Raw genomic sequence first — 14538 nt, 5'->3', positions numbered from 1 at the left:
CACTGAAAAACTATTATGAAAAGGGACCATTTGGGGACAGGTGTAAAATAAACAATGTAAACACACATACTCTACTTCACAGTCTTTTCCAAGGTTGATTCTGTAGGATATGGCATCACAAGGAAGAGGCTCTAATTGTGTGATTTTTAATTCCCAGTGGATGATATTCTATGAAAGGATGGTTAACAAATAGCGGGTCATTACTGCAAGGACATAATCTAGTTCTTCTCGCATTTCTTCAGTGTCTGCCTCATCTTTTCTGTTTCTCTTAGGCCTGGCCCTAAAAGATAGAACTGTTTATTTATGTTTTTAATATAACTTAGAAAAGTTGCATTTTTAATTATTGTGCTATTAAATTGAGAAAATGAAGCAATAGTTGCTAAGACAGATCATTGTGAATAATTTACAGTCTACAGTTAAGAGATCCAACCAAAATATAAAACCTGGTTCAATTGGCTAATAAGGAATTACTTCACCTTTGGTTCTTTTCATTTTGTTTGAATAATATCGCAACAGATTCTAAGTTTAAAATGAGAATACTTTTAGTACAAGGAGTTGGTAGAGTTAACATCAGTTTCGTCTCTGATGGGAAGCTTACCTCTTCCCAGAATCTACTTCTAAGTCTTATTTGATGCCATTCTTTTTGGTTTTTGTTTTGTTTTGTTTTGTTTTGGCTAAATACTGTATTGCGTGTCTACTTTGCATTGACCTGAATGCTCCAGCCTCTCCCTAAGGCCCTGAGTTCCAGAGTTCTCAGTTAGAAACAGCCAACACCATGTGACATTCTTTAGTCCCTAACATATCTGTCACTTCTACAGCCATCAGATATTTTACTCCTATTGCAGCTGGAATAATGTGTTAAAGACAACACACTGACATTTCTACTCTATGCTGCTTCATCCCGAGGGGGTAGGAGATTTCTCTGCAAGACCTACCTCCCCCCACCTATATATGCTCTAGAACATACAGCACTGGTTGTTCCACTCTTAGATTCCTCCACTTTCAAGGTGCACATCACTGTATCTCCTCATTCATTCATTCACTCATCTCAAGGGGTTGAGCACAAACTTTACACAAACATCTCCTGGGTCAATGTACAATCCCACTTCCCCCTACTTTCCAAGCACTAGTCTGGAAATAGAAAAAATGAAAACTTACATCTTTGAAAATATATATTTATTAGACATTTAGTTGCCAAGAATGTGTTACCATAATTGCTGATATATCTGACAACTCTCCCAGGGCAATGACTGCCCCCTCTTTTGCAAATGTAACAGCTGTGTTTGCAGGGTCTAAGAAAGCAACATAAGTGATAATATCTAAAAATCTTTTTTCTACTTTATCTGTACAAGTTAGACTTTTTGTGTTGAAAGGAAGTAACATACTCATTTTATCTTCACTGCTACATATTTATTATAAGGATACTGTAAAAGTATGAAATAGTAAGATAAGATACCATCTTATGATCTATAAAATTCACAGGCCAACCAACAAGGACTGACTGGAATGACCACTTGTAGTCATTAGGAAGTTACCTTTTCCCCAAGTGTTTAGGGGAAAAAATGCCTTTTGTTATGAACTGACTGTAAATCTTTCAGGACTGAGTTATCCCTTAACTCTTCAATAGCCATGGGACCCAGTGATTGTACCACCCCTTAGAGGCAGGTGTCTACTGTTTGCCAGGCCCTGTGCCTCTCTCTACTCTTTCTAACTCTCTTCCACACCACCCACCCTTTATGATCTTCCTGGTTGTCATTATAATTTTTGACTGCATACTAACTTACCTTCCAGGCAGAATGGACCATCAACATTCTGCTTGACCCTATGTTCAGGGTGTCTTTTCCCTGGTCGCACCTGTGAACCCTGTGAATATGAGGTATACTAAAACCTTTCTTTGTAAAACATCTAAAAAAGAGTAAAGTCTTATTTTTTTATGTCAGATACAAATAGGAAACTTTCTTTGAAACTACAGAATATATACCTGGTTGATGGAAAGGTTCTCAGAACCATAGGTATGTTATATGGGGTGTTTAAGGAACCATATAAATAAATACGTGCTAACTTAAGGAACTTGTGTTTTCAATGATCCCAGGCATGTAATGTTGTTATACTGTTTCCATTTAATAAGAAGATGCTTTGAAAGACATAAATTACTTTATGGGGCCAAATCAACTTTGTTGCAAGACATAATTTATTTGCCAGTTTAATATGTGGCCTGGATTGCAAAATCTCCTGGAAATCAGTGGTCAAATATTTAGACTCCACTAGATTCCTACAGCAAGGAAATTCTTTGTTTCAAAATGAGAATTATTTATATACTAAAAAAAAATGTGGTTTTGCTCTAAATCCTCCAAGAGATCTTTCTTGAAATTCTCCTGCTAATTTTGTTACAGGCCTCAAATTATACCCACCTCTGCTGCAGACACTTCAAGCACTATTGAAACTATAAAGATTTCTCTTTATTGGAGTAAGCAACTTTTTAGCTATATGATGAATGAGTTGCAGAGGGTCATTCACGTGGGGTTTATAATTTGTTAAGATCCAAAAAGTTACACTGACGCTTCTACCACCTTCCAAGTGGTATGATGGTTGAGTAACAGGACTATGTTCTTCACATTAATGAGGATATGTCCCTGTGTGCCTTACATCACTGGAGGCCCAGAAATTTTAGAAATGTAATGGGTCTTCATAAGGTTTAGATTCCATCTTCTTCCATGCATAAAGGACTTGTCACTTCCTACCTGACATTATAAATGTGGCAGACAAGGACAATGTCCTAGGAGAGAGAAAATCTATCAAGTTGACAGTGGACAACTTTGGAGTACAAGACTAGGAACTTTATATAACCTTAGGGCAGAATCCTAAACTGCATTGCTGCTATTTTGGGTAAAAATGAAACAGTTTGGTTGTTTATGTGAAAAAATGATAAGAAATGGCTTCACTGTAACAATAGCCCTGTGCCAAGTGTCAGTGAAGATATGTTGCAATAATATTACATTCAATGTAGTATCTGTAAGCAGAGCTGCTCTCTGCTAGATTTTGACATACACAGATATCCTTCAAAGGCCAAGCTGGGAAACTAGACAAAAGCTTAGAGAAATTACCATATTTGCACATCTTTCGTTGTGTGTTTACAGAGGCGAATTTAAGAAAGACTTTCCTTAGTAATTTAAGTCAGCTTGAGTGCCAGATGATTTTTTCGTTTGGAGTGGTTGTTTGTTTGTTTTTCCTCTCTTAAAATTACATGGGGCCTGGCGCAGTGGCTCATGCCTGTAATCCCAGCACTTTGGGAGGCTGAGCAGGGTATCACCTGAGGTCAGAAGTTCAAGGCCAGCCTGGAATTTAATAGAAATTCCATCTCTACTAAAAAACAATAAAAAATACATAAAATTAGCCAGGTATGGTTGTGTACACCTGTAGTCCCAGCTACTCCAGAGGCTGAGGCAGGAGAATCCTTGGATCCCAGGAGGCAGAGTTTACAGTGAGCCAAGATTGTGCTATTGCACTCCAGCCTGGGTAACAACGGCACGACTTCATCTCAAAAAAAAAAAATTATATGGAACCAGAGTTTTCTGAAAAGATAAATTTTCAAAGATATTTAAAGAAAAAAAAAAGAATCACCCATGAATACACACACCCCCAAATGTATCTACTCAGAATAGAAGTCACTATTTTGGTGAGATGGGTTATTTATGGTGATGGGTTGTAGTGGAATTACATGATGAGAGAACTATCTATAATACTATCAGGAGTTCCTCCATAAATACGTTGGTACATTTCTTTTTCTCAAGTTAAACATGACATGATATAAGTAAATGAACCACAGAAACCAATGGGAAAAACATAAATTAGTCCAAAATGGTCAAGTTAAATTGCTTATTATTCCAGAAAAACATAATCAAGTTAGACTTAATTCACTTGAGACCAAAATAAATTCCAGACGAACTAAAGAATTAAATGTAATAATTTAAATACTAACACTTTGCCACTCATTTGGTGCCTTTTGTGACATTAACATTTTAAAATACAATAATATTTCATTTTATATCATATTCATACAATTCTCGATCCATACTATACCTTGCCTACTCCCAAGTTCAGTTACAGAATTTGCAACCTACATAGAAAAATGGTCTTACCTTCAGATTAGTTTCATGTAAATACAAGTAGTCATAACCTAATCAATCTTGCCCCATTTAAGATGATCTTTTTCTAAGTACACAGAATGCAGAATGAGACAAATAATCAAACCCCATCATTTTTAAAAGGACTTTAGCTCAGAATTTAATTCCTAAAGGATTCCATTTTAAAGTTTAATATGTAAATCTATAATTAAGCAATTAATTATTCTCATTCTCAAGAACTTCTCCAAAGAAAAGAGACAATTCATGTGTAGCAACATACATTAGAGAGGTGTAACTGAAAGATTGACAGTGAAGGAAACAGGAGGGTCTAGAAGTGTCTCGGCTGGAATCGTATTGATCTCAAAACACTGATTCTGCCAATGTGAGTAGCCATTGGAACGACATGACAGATGCACTGCTGACTCCTGCATTTCTCCTGCAGAAGCCTTGCCCTGATCAAGAGGTACTCCGTTCCTATCTAGGGATGGACAGTGTAACATTTGGCTGACTAAATAAAGCCTTCTTTCTCTCTTTCCCTGTGAGAAGAGGAAGCATTTGCTTTTTAAATTTATGTAGTGTGTTTTTCTTCTGACTTTAAGAAGGTGTATAATTTGTTTTCCAATTGCAACTTTTAGTGGCTAACACTAACCATGGCAATCTTTTGGAGAATAGAGAGAAGTAGAGGAACATGTGGGAAATAAAAAAAGAAAAGTAATTATTTTAAAAAGTAACTTGTATAATTTATGCATTTATTTTCAACAAGATTTCTATGTGTGTTCCTGCTAGGGGCTTGATGCAGTGATAGGTGCAGGGAAAGGTACCACTCTCATAACATTTGCACTCTAGTGAGATTTAGTCAATAATTTTCTACAATTGTATATGATACATACATCTTTAATTTTCTATATGCAATTGGATATTTTGCTTATATTTTCCTAAATGGTGATACAATTTCACATAAATATATATTGTGATCTCTTTTTTTAATATTTTCCTGGAAAATAAAATGAATGGAGGGCTATCAACTTGCACATACTTGCAATGAACCATTCTATACGAAAGAAAACCTCCAACCCGTGTTGAAACTGAAACACATCACTAAACCACTCTCTAATCTTATGACACTGGGGCAACATTTCCCATCACGACTTACATAAAAATAGTAATACAAAATCGTCTAGAGCTACTCTTTGCCAGTAAAATTCTTCTAATCATTTCTGAGAGAAAATAACTCACCATCCCATGTTTGAACTTCTTGTCACTAGGTTAGAAGCCCATTTTTCTATCTATTTCTTGTCTGTGCCTATCTTGTAACAGCTCACCTTAACAATTAAACTCTCTGATGTGGAACACAACTAAATTCATTTTAGAAAATCGAAGTGCAGCTTCATCACTTGAATTTTCCTTATTCATTATGACATTAATATCTTCAAATTCTTTCATAAGGCTAGGTAAGCTTCACCTCTATGCAGCCTGAAGTTCTGCAGTTGGCCCTTATCAAAATGTCTTTAAAGTTGTTTTCTCACTCTTTTCTTTACTATTTCATTATTGACTGACAGATTTGATCTCCCTATGTCATGCCAAATGTCTTTGCACTCTGTAATTCCCCGACAATATAATTTTAAACTATCACTTATGTTTTCCAAAGCAGTTTGGCTAGACTCTTAAGTCCTCAATTTTATGTGTTTCTCATCTCTTGCAATTCTTCAGGGCATGGCTGCATGGCTGGATTTTCCAATGATAATCTGCAATGATGAAACTAGAGAAAGTAACATCTGAAAATAAAGGATGTTGCACAAAAGCCAAGTGTTTACAATAAAAAAGATTTATAAGCCAAGATAAAATATTGCTTTGTATATTTACTAAGGTTTTCTTAGTTACTTTCTGATAACAGGAGATAACTACTTTCAGCCACCCTATTTTAAGCAGTCATTTTCAAGCATGGTGTTTCCTCAGTGTCTATGTGGCAGGTAAATCAGACAACTGTAGACATCATTTTGGCCATTACAACACCCAAATTAACTCTGCTTAGATGGCCAAGTTGATTAAAAACCTGACTGCAGTCTTTTCACACCAACAACATAGACATTGTGTGTGACACAATAGGAGCCTGAGTGTGAAAGACCACATAATTTTTAAAAATTATATTTATATATAAGAATATATAATAAAATTATATATGTACACACATACACAAACCAAGCAGGATTTGCCAGAGACCACCTCCAAAAAAGAATACAATCTCTAAGAAGTAAATTTAACTCTATGTAAAATGTGTTAAATAAAAAAGCTGAAAGGGATAGATAAGGAAAGAAATGACCTATGTAATGTTTTGAAACAGGACCTTGATAGATAGTGTAAGGCTAAAGACAACAGGAGCTTTGCAAAAATGCTGAAAGCTAATTAGTAAATATATCTTATGTGTATATAAGAATTCAAAATATAATTTAATGGTGGGAGAAATAAGTTACAAATAAGCAAAGAGGAAAACCAGAAAGATATCTGCGGTATTACATTGAAATAAGATGCATCAATATGAATTCATAGTGATAGATGATAGAGAGAGAGAGAGAGAGAGAGAGATTAATAGAATGGATAGATTGATAGATATATAATACACACATATGTAAACTAGCTCACACTCACATATTTCCTTGCTTACTCTACTGAAATGCCTAGAAGCAGTAACACCTGGGTAGTAAATTGATGGATGTCTAGGACAGGCACTGATCTTTAGCTCAAGTAACTTTTCTGACAGTGGTATGAAATTAGAAATCAATAAACTAGAATTTTTGAGAATTCAAAAATACATGGCAATTTAACTGCATTTTCCTTAGCAACCAATGGTTCAAAATAAGAAATTCAAAGGGAAGTTTAAAAATATATTGAGACAAATGAAAATGGACACACAACATACAAAAAACCTTTGGGGTGCAGCAAAAGCAATTATGAAAGGGAATTTTATAGCAATAAACAGCTACATCAAAAAAGCAAAAAAATCTCAAATAACCTAGTATGATACCTCTAGAAACTAGCAAAAAAAGTAAACCCAAATATCATAGAAAAAAAGTAAATAAAGATCAGAGCAGAAATAAATTAACTAGAGACTAGAACAAAAATAGAAAAGATCAGCAGAATTAGAATTGGGTTTCTGAAAAGATAATCAAGATTGACAAACCTTAAGCTAGACTAAGAAAAAAACATAGAAGACTCAAATAAATAGAATCAGAAATGAAAGAGGAGACATCACAAATGACACCGCAGAAATACAAAGGATCGTTAGAGACTACTGTGAACAATTATGCAACAACAAATTGGATACTCTAGAAGAAATAGAAAAATTTCTAGAAACATACAACCTATCAAATTGAATTATGAGGAAATAGAGAATCTGAACACACTAATAATAAGTAAGGAGAATGAGTATATAATAAAAAGTCTCCCAAAAAAGAAAAGCCTGGGACCTGATCCCTTCACTGTGACACTATACCAAACATTAAAGAAGAACTAGGCCAGCCACGGTGGCTCATGCCTGTAATCCCAGCACTTTGGGAGGCTGGCGTGGTGGATCACAAGGCCAAGAGTTCAAGACCAGCCTGGCCAAGATGGTGAAACCCCGTCTTTATTAAAAAAATACAAAAAAAAAAAAAATAGCTGGGTATGGTGGCGGGCACCTGTAATCCCAGCTACTCAGGAGGCCGAGGCAAAGAATTGCTTGAATATGGGAGGTGGAGGTTGCAGTGAGCTGAGATCACGCCACTGCACTCCAGCCTGGGTGACAGAGACTCCCTGTCAAAAGAAATGAATAAATAAAAATTTTAAAAAAGGAAGAACTAATCCCAATCCAAAAATTGAAGAGGCAGAGGCAACGCTTCCAAACTTGTTTTATGAGGCTGTCGTTACCCTGATACCAAAGCCAGGAAAGTATACATAAGAAAAGAAAATTATGGGCCGATATCCCTGATGAACACAGATGGAAAAGTCCTCCACAAAATACTAGCAAACCAAGTTCAATATCACATTAAAGAATCATTCACCATTACCAAGTAGAATTTATTCCAAAGATGTGTTGATTGTTCAATACAAACAAATTTTAAAATGAGATACACCACATTAACAGAATTCAGGACAAAAATTGTATAATTATCTCATAGATGCAGAAAAAGCACTTGAAAAAATTCCATGTCCTTTTATGATAAAAACTCCCAACAAATTAGATATAGGAGGAATTTAAAACAATAAAGGCTACATATGACAAATCTACAGCTAATGTCATAGTCAATGTGTAAAAGTTATATATTTTTCCTCTCTCTCTATGATCAGGAACAAGACAAGAATGCCTACTCTTACCACTTTTATTCAACATAGTACTGAAGTCCTAGCCACACCAAGTAGGCGAAAGAAATAAAAGGAATCCAAATTGGAAAGGAAGAAGTTAAGTTGTCCTTGTTTCTAGACCATATAACCTTATATTGAGAAAACCTTAAAGACACCAACAAAATACTTTTAGAACTAATAAACAAATTCAGCAAAGTTGTAGGATACGAAATCAACATAAAAACAATTAGTAGCATTTTTATAAAATAACAACAAAGTATGTGCCCCCCCGAAAAAATCAAGAAAATAATAACATTTACAACAGCTACACAAAATATATAGGAATAAATACAAATAAGGAGGTGAAAGACATGAACTCTGAAACAATAAAATATTGATGAAAGAAGTTGAATATGCAAAATATTCCATGATCATGAATTGAAAAAAAAATGATTTAAATGTTCAGACTTCCCAGTGCAATCTACAGATTCAATATAATCCCTATCAAAATATCAATGACATTATTCACAGAAATAGAAAAAAGAAATCCTAAAATTTGCATAGAACCAGAAAAGACCCTGAATATCCAAAACAAACTTAAACAAAAAGAACTAAGCTGGATGTATCAGACAATCTGATGTCTAAATATACTACAAATCTACAGTAATCAAAACAGTATGGTACTAGCATAAAACCAGACATATAGATCAATGGAACAGAATAGAGAGCCCAGAGATAAAGCCACACATTTACAGTTAATTGATTTTTGACAAAGGTGCCAAGAACATACAGTGGGGAAAGGACAGTATCTCTAATAAACAGTGTTGACACAACCAAATATCCACATAAAGAAAAATATAATTATACCTTATTTCACACCATATAAAAAAATCAACTCCTAATGGATTAAAGACTTACATGTATGACCTGAAACTGTAAAAACTACTCTAAGAATATAGGAAACAAAACTCTACAGCATTGGTCTGGGCAATAAATTTTTTGATAAAACCACAAAAGCATAGGCAGAAAAAAAATATATATATATATATGGGATTTTATCAACCTAAAAAGCTTATGCACAGCCAAGAAAATAACCAACAAGGTGTAGAGGCAACCTACGGAATAGGAGACAATACTTACAAACTGTATATCTGAAATTAGTATCTGAAATATATTAGAAATTTAAATGACTCAATAGTAAGAATACAAATAACCTAATTAAAAACAGGCAAATGAACTGAATGGACATTTTTCACAAAAAGTATACAAATAAGCAACAGGAGAAAAAATGCTTAATATATGTTAATTATCAGAGAAATGCAAATAAAAACCACAATGAGATATCACCTCAAACCTATTAGAATGTTTACTATCCAAAAGACAAAATAGCAAGTGTTGGAGAGACGTGGAGAAGAGGGAGCCCTTGCTCACAGTTGCTGGGAATGTACAGACATTATGGAAAACAGTATTGAGGTTACTAAAAAAGTTAAAAATTGGACTGCTGTGTGATCCAGCAATCCCACTACTGGGTATATATTAAAGGAAAAGGAAATTAGTATGTCAAAGAGATACTAATATCTGCACTCCCATCTTCACTGCTGCATTATTTACAATAGCCAAAATATAGTATAAACCTAAGTGTCTGCCAACAGAAAATGAATTTTTTAAAAATGTAGTATATATAAACAACAGAATACTATTCAACCTGTACAAGAATAACAACATAATCACGTATTTTAAAATAAATAATGTAACTGTTTGTAACTCAAAGGATAGATGCCTGAGGGGATAGATACCCCATTCTCCATGACGTGCTTATTTTACATTGCATGCCTGTATCAAAACATCTCATGCACATCATAAATATATATACCTACCATGTACCCACACAATTTTTAAAAATAATTTTTATAAAACAGTGAAAAAAGAAGGAAGTCCTGTTATTTGTGGCAATATGCATGAATCTGGAGGACATTATATTATGTGAAATAAGCCCCACACAGAAAGACAAATACCATTTGATCTCACTTACATGTGCAATCTAAAAAAGATGAAATCATAGATGTAGATAATATAATGGTACCAGGATCTGGAAGGTGTGAGGAGGGAGATATTGGTCAAATTATACAAAATTTTACTTCTATAAGAGGAGTAATTCAAGAGAAATGTATTGTATTCTTGAACATTGCTAAGTTGCTAAGTGAATAGATTTTAAGTCTTTTCACCACAAAAAATGAGAAGTATGTGAGGTAATGCATCTGTTAACTAGGTTAATTTAGCCATTCCATGAAGTATACATATTTCAAAATATCATGTTGTACACAATAAATACATACAATTTTAATTTGTATTTAAAACTAATTAAAAATACATAAATGTATAAAGAGAAAAATTTCCAAACAGGAAATAAAAGGAAACTGGTGATCCCAATGGGAAATGTGTACAGCATATGACTGACTTCGCAGAATTATCTGTCTACTGTTGTCAGAAATTTTATTTACTTCACGCATATTTTGTTTACCTGTATGGAGGTGACACTCTTAATTTAGCTATATATATATATATATACACACATATATATATGTGTGTGTGTACTTTAACACTTCATTGTCATATCTAAGTAAATATAAATTTGAGTAATATAATCAGATAAAATTCAAGTGACTTTTAATAAAACAATTTTCAACATGTGATTTCTCACAGAATTTTGTGTCACGTACATTTTATCTATAATTATAAATAGTTTATATGTCTCATAATAAAGAAACTTTAGAGGCATAAATGACAGTCATGACAACTTTATATCAAGGATGGGCATGTGAATGGATGAAAAGCCATATGGAACTATAGACATTTTAATCTTCATAAGTTTCTTCTAAATACAGAATTTGATAGTATTTAGATGCATTTTTTTTACTAAAATAAGAAACAGTGCCCAGACTCAAGACATTTTCAGTAAAATAACATGTAAAGTAATAATTTTGGAAGTATGGGTTATAATTGAGAGGTCACTATGAAGACGTAGAGAGTCTAGGAGAAAGGGAACTATACAACTAATGTGTCTATTGGTGTCCTAGACGCAGAAAAAGTGCTTTTTGTTTGTTTTATTGACTTACTCATTTTTTCTTAATGTGCTAATTCTTTCATTTTGTTCACCTCCGAATGTTCTCCATTAGGTTAAAGAAAAAGTCCTCATAGAGTAAAATAGTTCTCTGTGATTCCTCAAGTTCCTTTTGAGGCAGGAGAATAGGCCCTGGAGACAGGGAACCTAAGACCAATTCAGGCTAACTTCCTAGAACTAAATCAAAAGGAAAACCTCAACTTCCCAAGCCCAAGTAACAAAAGGACTAGAGGCTACTCCATTTGCAATCCCCCCTGATTTTTTCTGCTGTAGCAGAAGAAAGATTGAAAGATCCTCTGATTGGTCCCCTCCCCTCCCACAACCAATCAGCCTGGTCATAAGCCAAGTCTTCATTGGCATAGGAGTACAACTTTGTAACTTCACTTCAACCTCTGATTGGTCACTTTCCACAACTAATCAGACTGATCGCAGGCCACTACTTCATTTACACAGGGTATACACAAAGTAAGCAATGGGAAACCTCTAGGGTGTATTTAAACTCCAGAAAATTCTGTAACCAGCACTCTTGAGCCTATTGCTCAAGCTAGCTCCCGCTCTGTGGAGTGTACTTTCGTTTCAATAAATCTGTGCTTTCTTTTTGTTGCTTTGTTTGTGTGTTTTGTCTTATTTGTTCTTCAAAACGCCAAGAACTTGGACTCCCTCCCAGTAACACTTTCACATAAGAAGACCTTCATTGTTTCTAGTCACAAAAACTGACTCAGGTGAATATTTCCGATTCCAGTTATTCATAAATCTTCCAACTCCATTCGAAGTTAACCACATTCCAGTCCTGTTTTGCTATGAGCCAATCATGGTAAAGGCCTGAAGCTCTTCTCTCTTTCCCCACCTGATGCTTCCATTCTGCCTCGCTGACTGTGGTTTCTGAACCCTCTGGATTTCAGGTTGTAAGGAATGAGAGCAGCACTCTTGCTTATCCCCTTCTTGTGCTTGGCAGTTCTTTACAGCTGTCCCTTTCTCTGCTGAGCCGGTTTGCTGGGGAGCTGGAAATCTGCACACTTCTTCCCTCCATCACTCCTTTGTGGTGGAGGATGGAAGATTCTGGCAGTACATGTTCAGGTGCTGCTGCTTCCCCTTCTGTTTCTCTTTCTCATGTCTATTGCACTTCTCATTGCTCTCTCAGATGCCATCCTAGACAGGATCTATGGCAACTCCACGCTGGCTTCCCCTCCCTCAATGCCCATGGGAGGCACTCACAGGACCTTTGACTTGACATAGTCAGAAACTGCACACCTGTAACGTCTCTCCTTTTCCCGTGATCACATTAGTCAGCCAACGTATGTGTCTGTTTCTCAGGTGTGAGTTGAATATTGGTTGATTACGTTTTGGAAACTCTAGGAAACAAGTATCAAACTATGTAGGTTGTCCCATTGAAGCTCTTTCCATGGTTAGCCTTTCCATCCTCTTTGGTAAGTCGACACATTTGTAAGTTTTACTAAGACTTAACAAGAGGTCTTGAATCTCCCTTTGAAATGTAGAATCTATATTCTGGGTCTCATTTGAAAATGAAGACTAAAATAACTCCATTTTAATTGCTTTCCAGATGAAAATGTATTTATTTAAGTTATATATTAAGAAGTTTTTGGTAGTGGCTTCGTCCTCCGCTTTTCTGTTCCTCCGCTGACGTCTCCTAGCTCTTGTCAGCCTCCCGCCGGCAGTCTCCTTAACACCGAACACCATGCCTTCAATTAAGTTGCAGAGTTCTGATGGAGAGATATTTGAAGTTGATGTGGAAATTGCCAAACAATCTGTGACTAGTAAGACCATGTTGGAAGATTTGGGAATGGATGATGAAGGAGATGATGACCCAGTTCCTCTACCAAATGTGAATGCAGCAATATTAAAAAAGGTCATTCAGTGGTGCACCCACCACAAGGATGACCCTCCTCCTCCTGAAGATGATGAGAACAAAGAAGAGCGAACAGACGATATCCCTGTTTGGGACCAAGAATTCCTGAAAGTTGACCAAGGAACACTTTTTGAACTCATTCTGGCTGCAAACTACTTAGACATCAAAGGTTTGCTTGATGTTACATGCAAGACTGTTGCCAATATGATCAAGGGGAAGACTCCTGAGGAGATTCGCAAGACCTTCAATATCAAAAATGAGTTTACTGAAGAGGAGGAAGCCCAGGTACGCAAAGAGAACCAGTGGTGTGAAGAGAAGTGAAATGTTGTGCCTGACACTATAACACTGTAAGGATTGTTCCAAATACTAGTTGCACTGCTCTGTTTATAATTGTTAATATTAGACAAACAGTAGACAAATGCAGCAGCAAGTCAATTGTATTAGCAGAATATTGTCCTCATTGCATGTGTAGTTTGAGTATAGATTCCAAACCTATGGCTGAGTTTCTTCTAGTATGATCGAAAGTTTCTTTTTTCTTTGCTCTGAATAAAACTGAACTGTGGGTTCTCTATAAGTGGCATTTTGGGCTTTCCCTCTTTTTTGTAAAGCAGTTCCTGCCTAGTTTATTGTCCAGTTAACTTTAGCGACCTTTTGAAAGTTGGCATTGTAAATAAAACAAGTTGCAAAAAAGTTTTTTGGAATAGAATTAACAAAATATTCTCTTTATTCATGAGTTGGAAACTGGAAAAAGGCTTCTTGAGGTAAATGTTCTGAGTGGAATTACGAGGATGCCTTCCAGCCTCCTGCAGTCAAGGAGTACCACTGTATTGATTAGCCTGTATGTAGCAGGGCTCCCTTCGTTGCATCTGAGGACTTGTTTTCTTTTTCTTTAATTTTATTTTTAATCCTCTTAGTTTTAAATATATTGCCTAGAGACTCAGTTACTACCTAGTTTGTGGGTTTTTGGGAGAAATGTAACTGGACAGTTTGTTAGCTTTTCAATTAAAAAAGACACTTAACCCATGTGGGATGTCATCTTTTTATAATTAGTGTTCCCATGTGGGGAAAATTATTCACACTACTTGCATGTAAAAAATAATTTAACTTTT

General features: G+C 35.3%; 1 protein-coding gene across 1 annotated transcript; it reads left to right on the top strand.

Moving 5' to 3' along the window:
- The first annotated feature begins 13139 nt into the window (after positions 1-13139).
- On the top strand, positions 13140-14009 carry LOC126941022 (S-phase kinase-associated protein 1-like). Its single transcript, XM_050767191.1, has one exon. It carries the CDS (start codon positions 13259-13261, stop codon positions 13748-13750), a length of 492 nt encoding a protein of 163 aa, XP_050623148.1. The 5' UTR covers positions 13140-13258; the 3' UTR covers positions 13751-14009.
- The last annotated feature ends 529 nt before the right edge of the window (positions 14010-14538 follow it).

This window comes from Macaca thibetana, chromosome 18 (genome assembly GCF_024542745.1).
Source record: "Macaca thibetana thibetana isolate TM-01 chromosome 18, ASM2454274v1, whole genome shotgun sequence".
Classification (NCBI taxonomy): Eukaryota; Metazoa; Chordata; class Mammalia; order Primates; family Cercopithecidae; genus Macaca; species Macaca thibetana.
The sequence above is the reverse complement of the archived record's forward strand: the minus strand, read 5'-3'. Positions and strand labels throughout refer to the sequence as shown.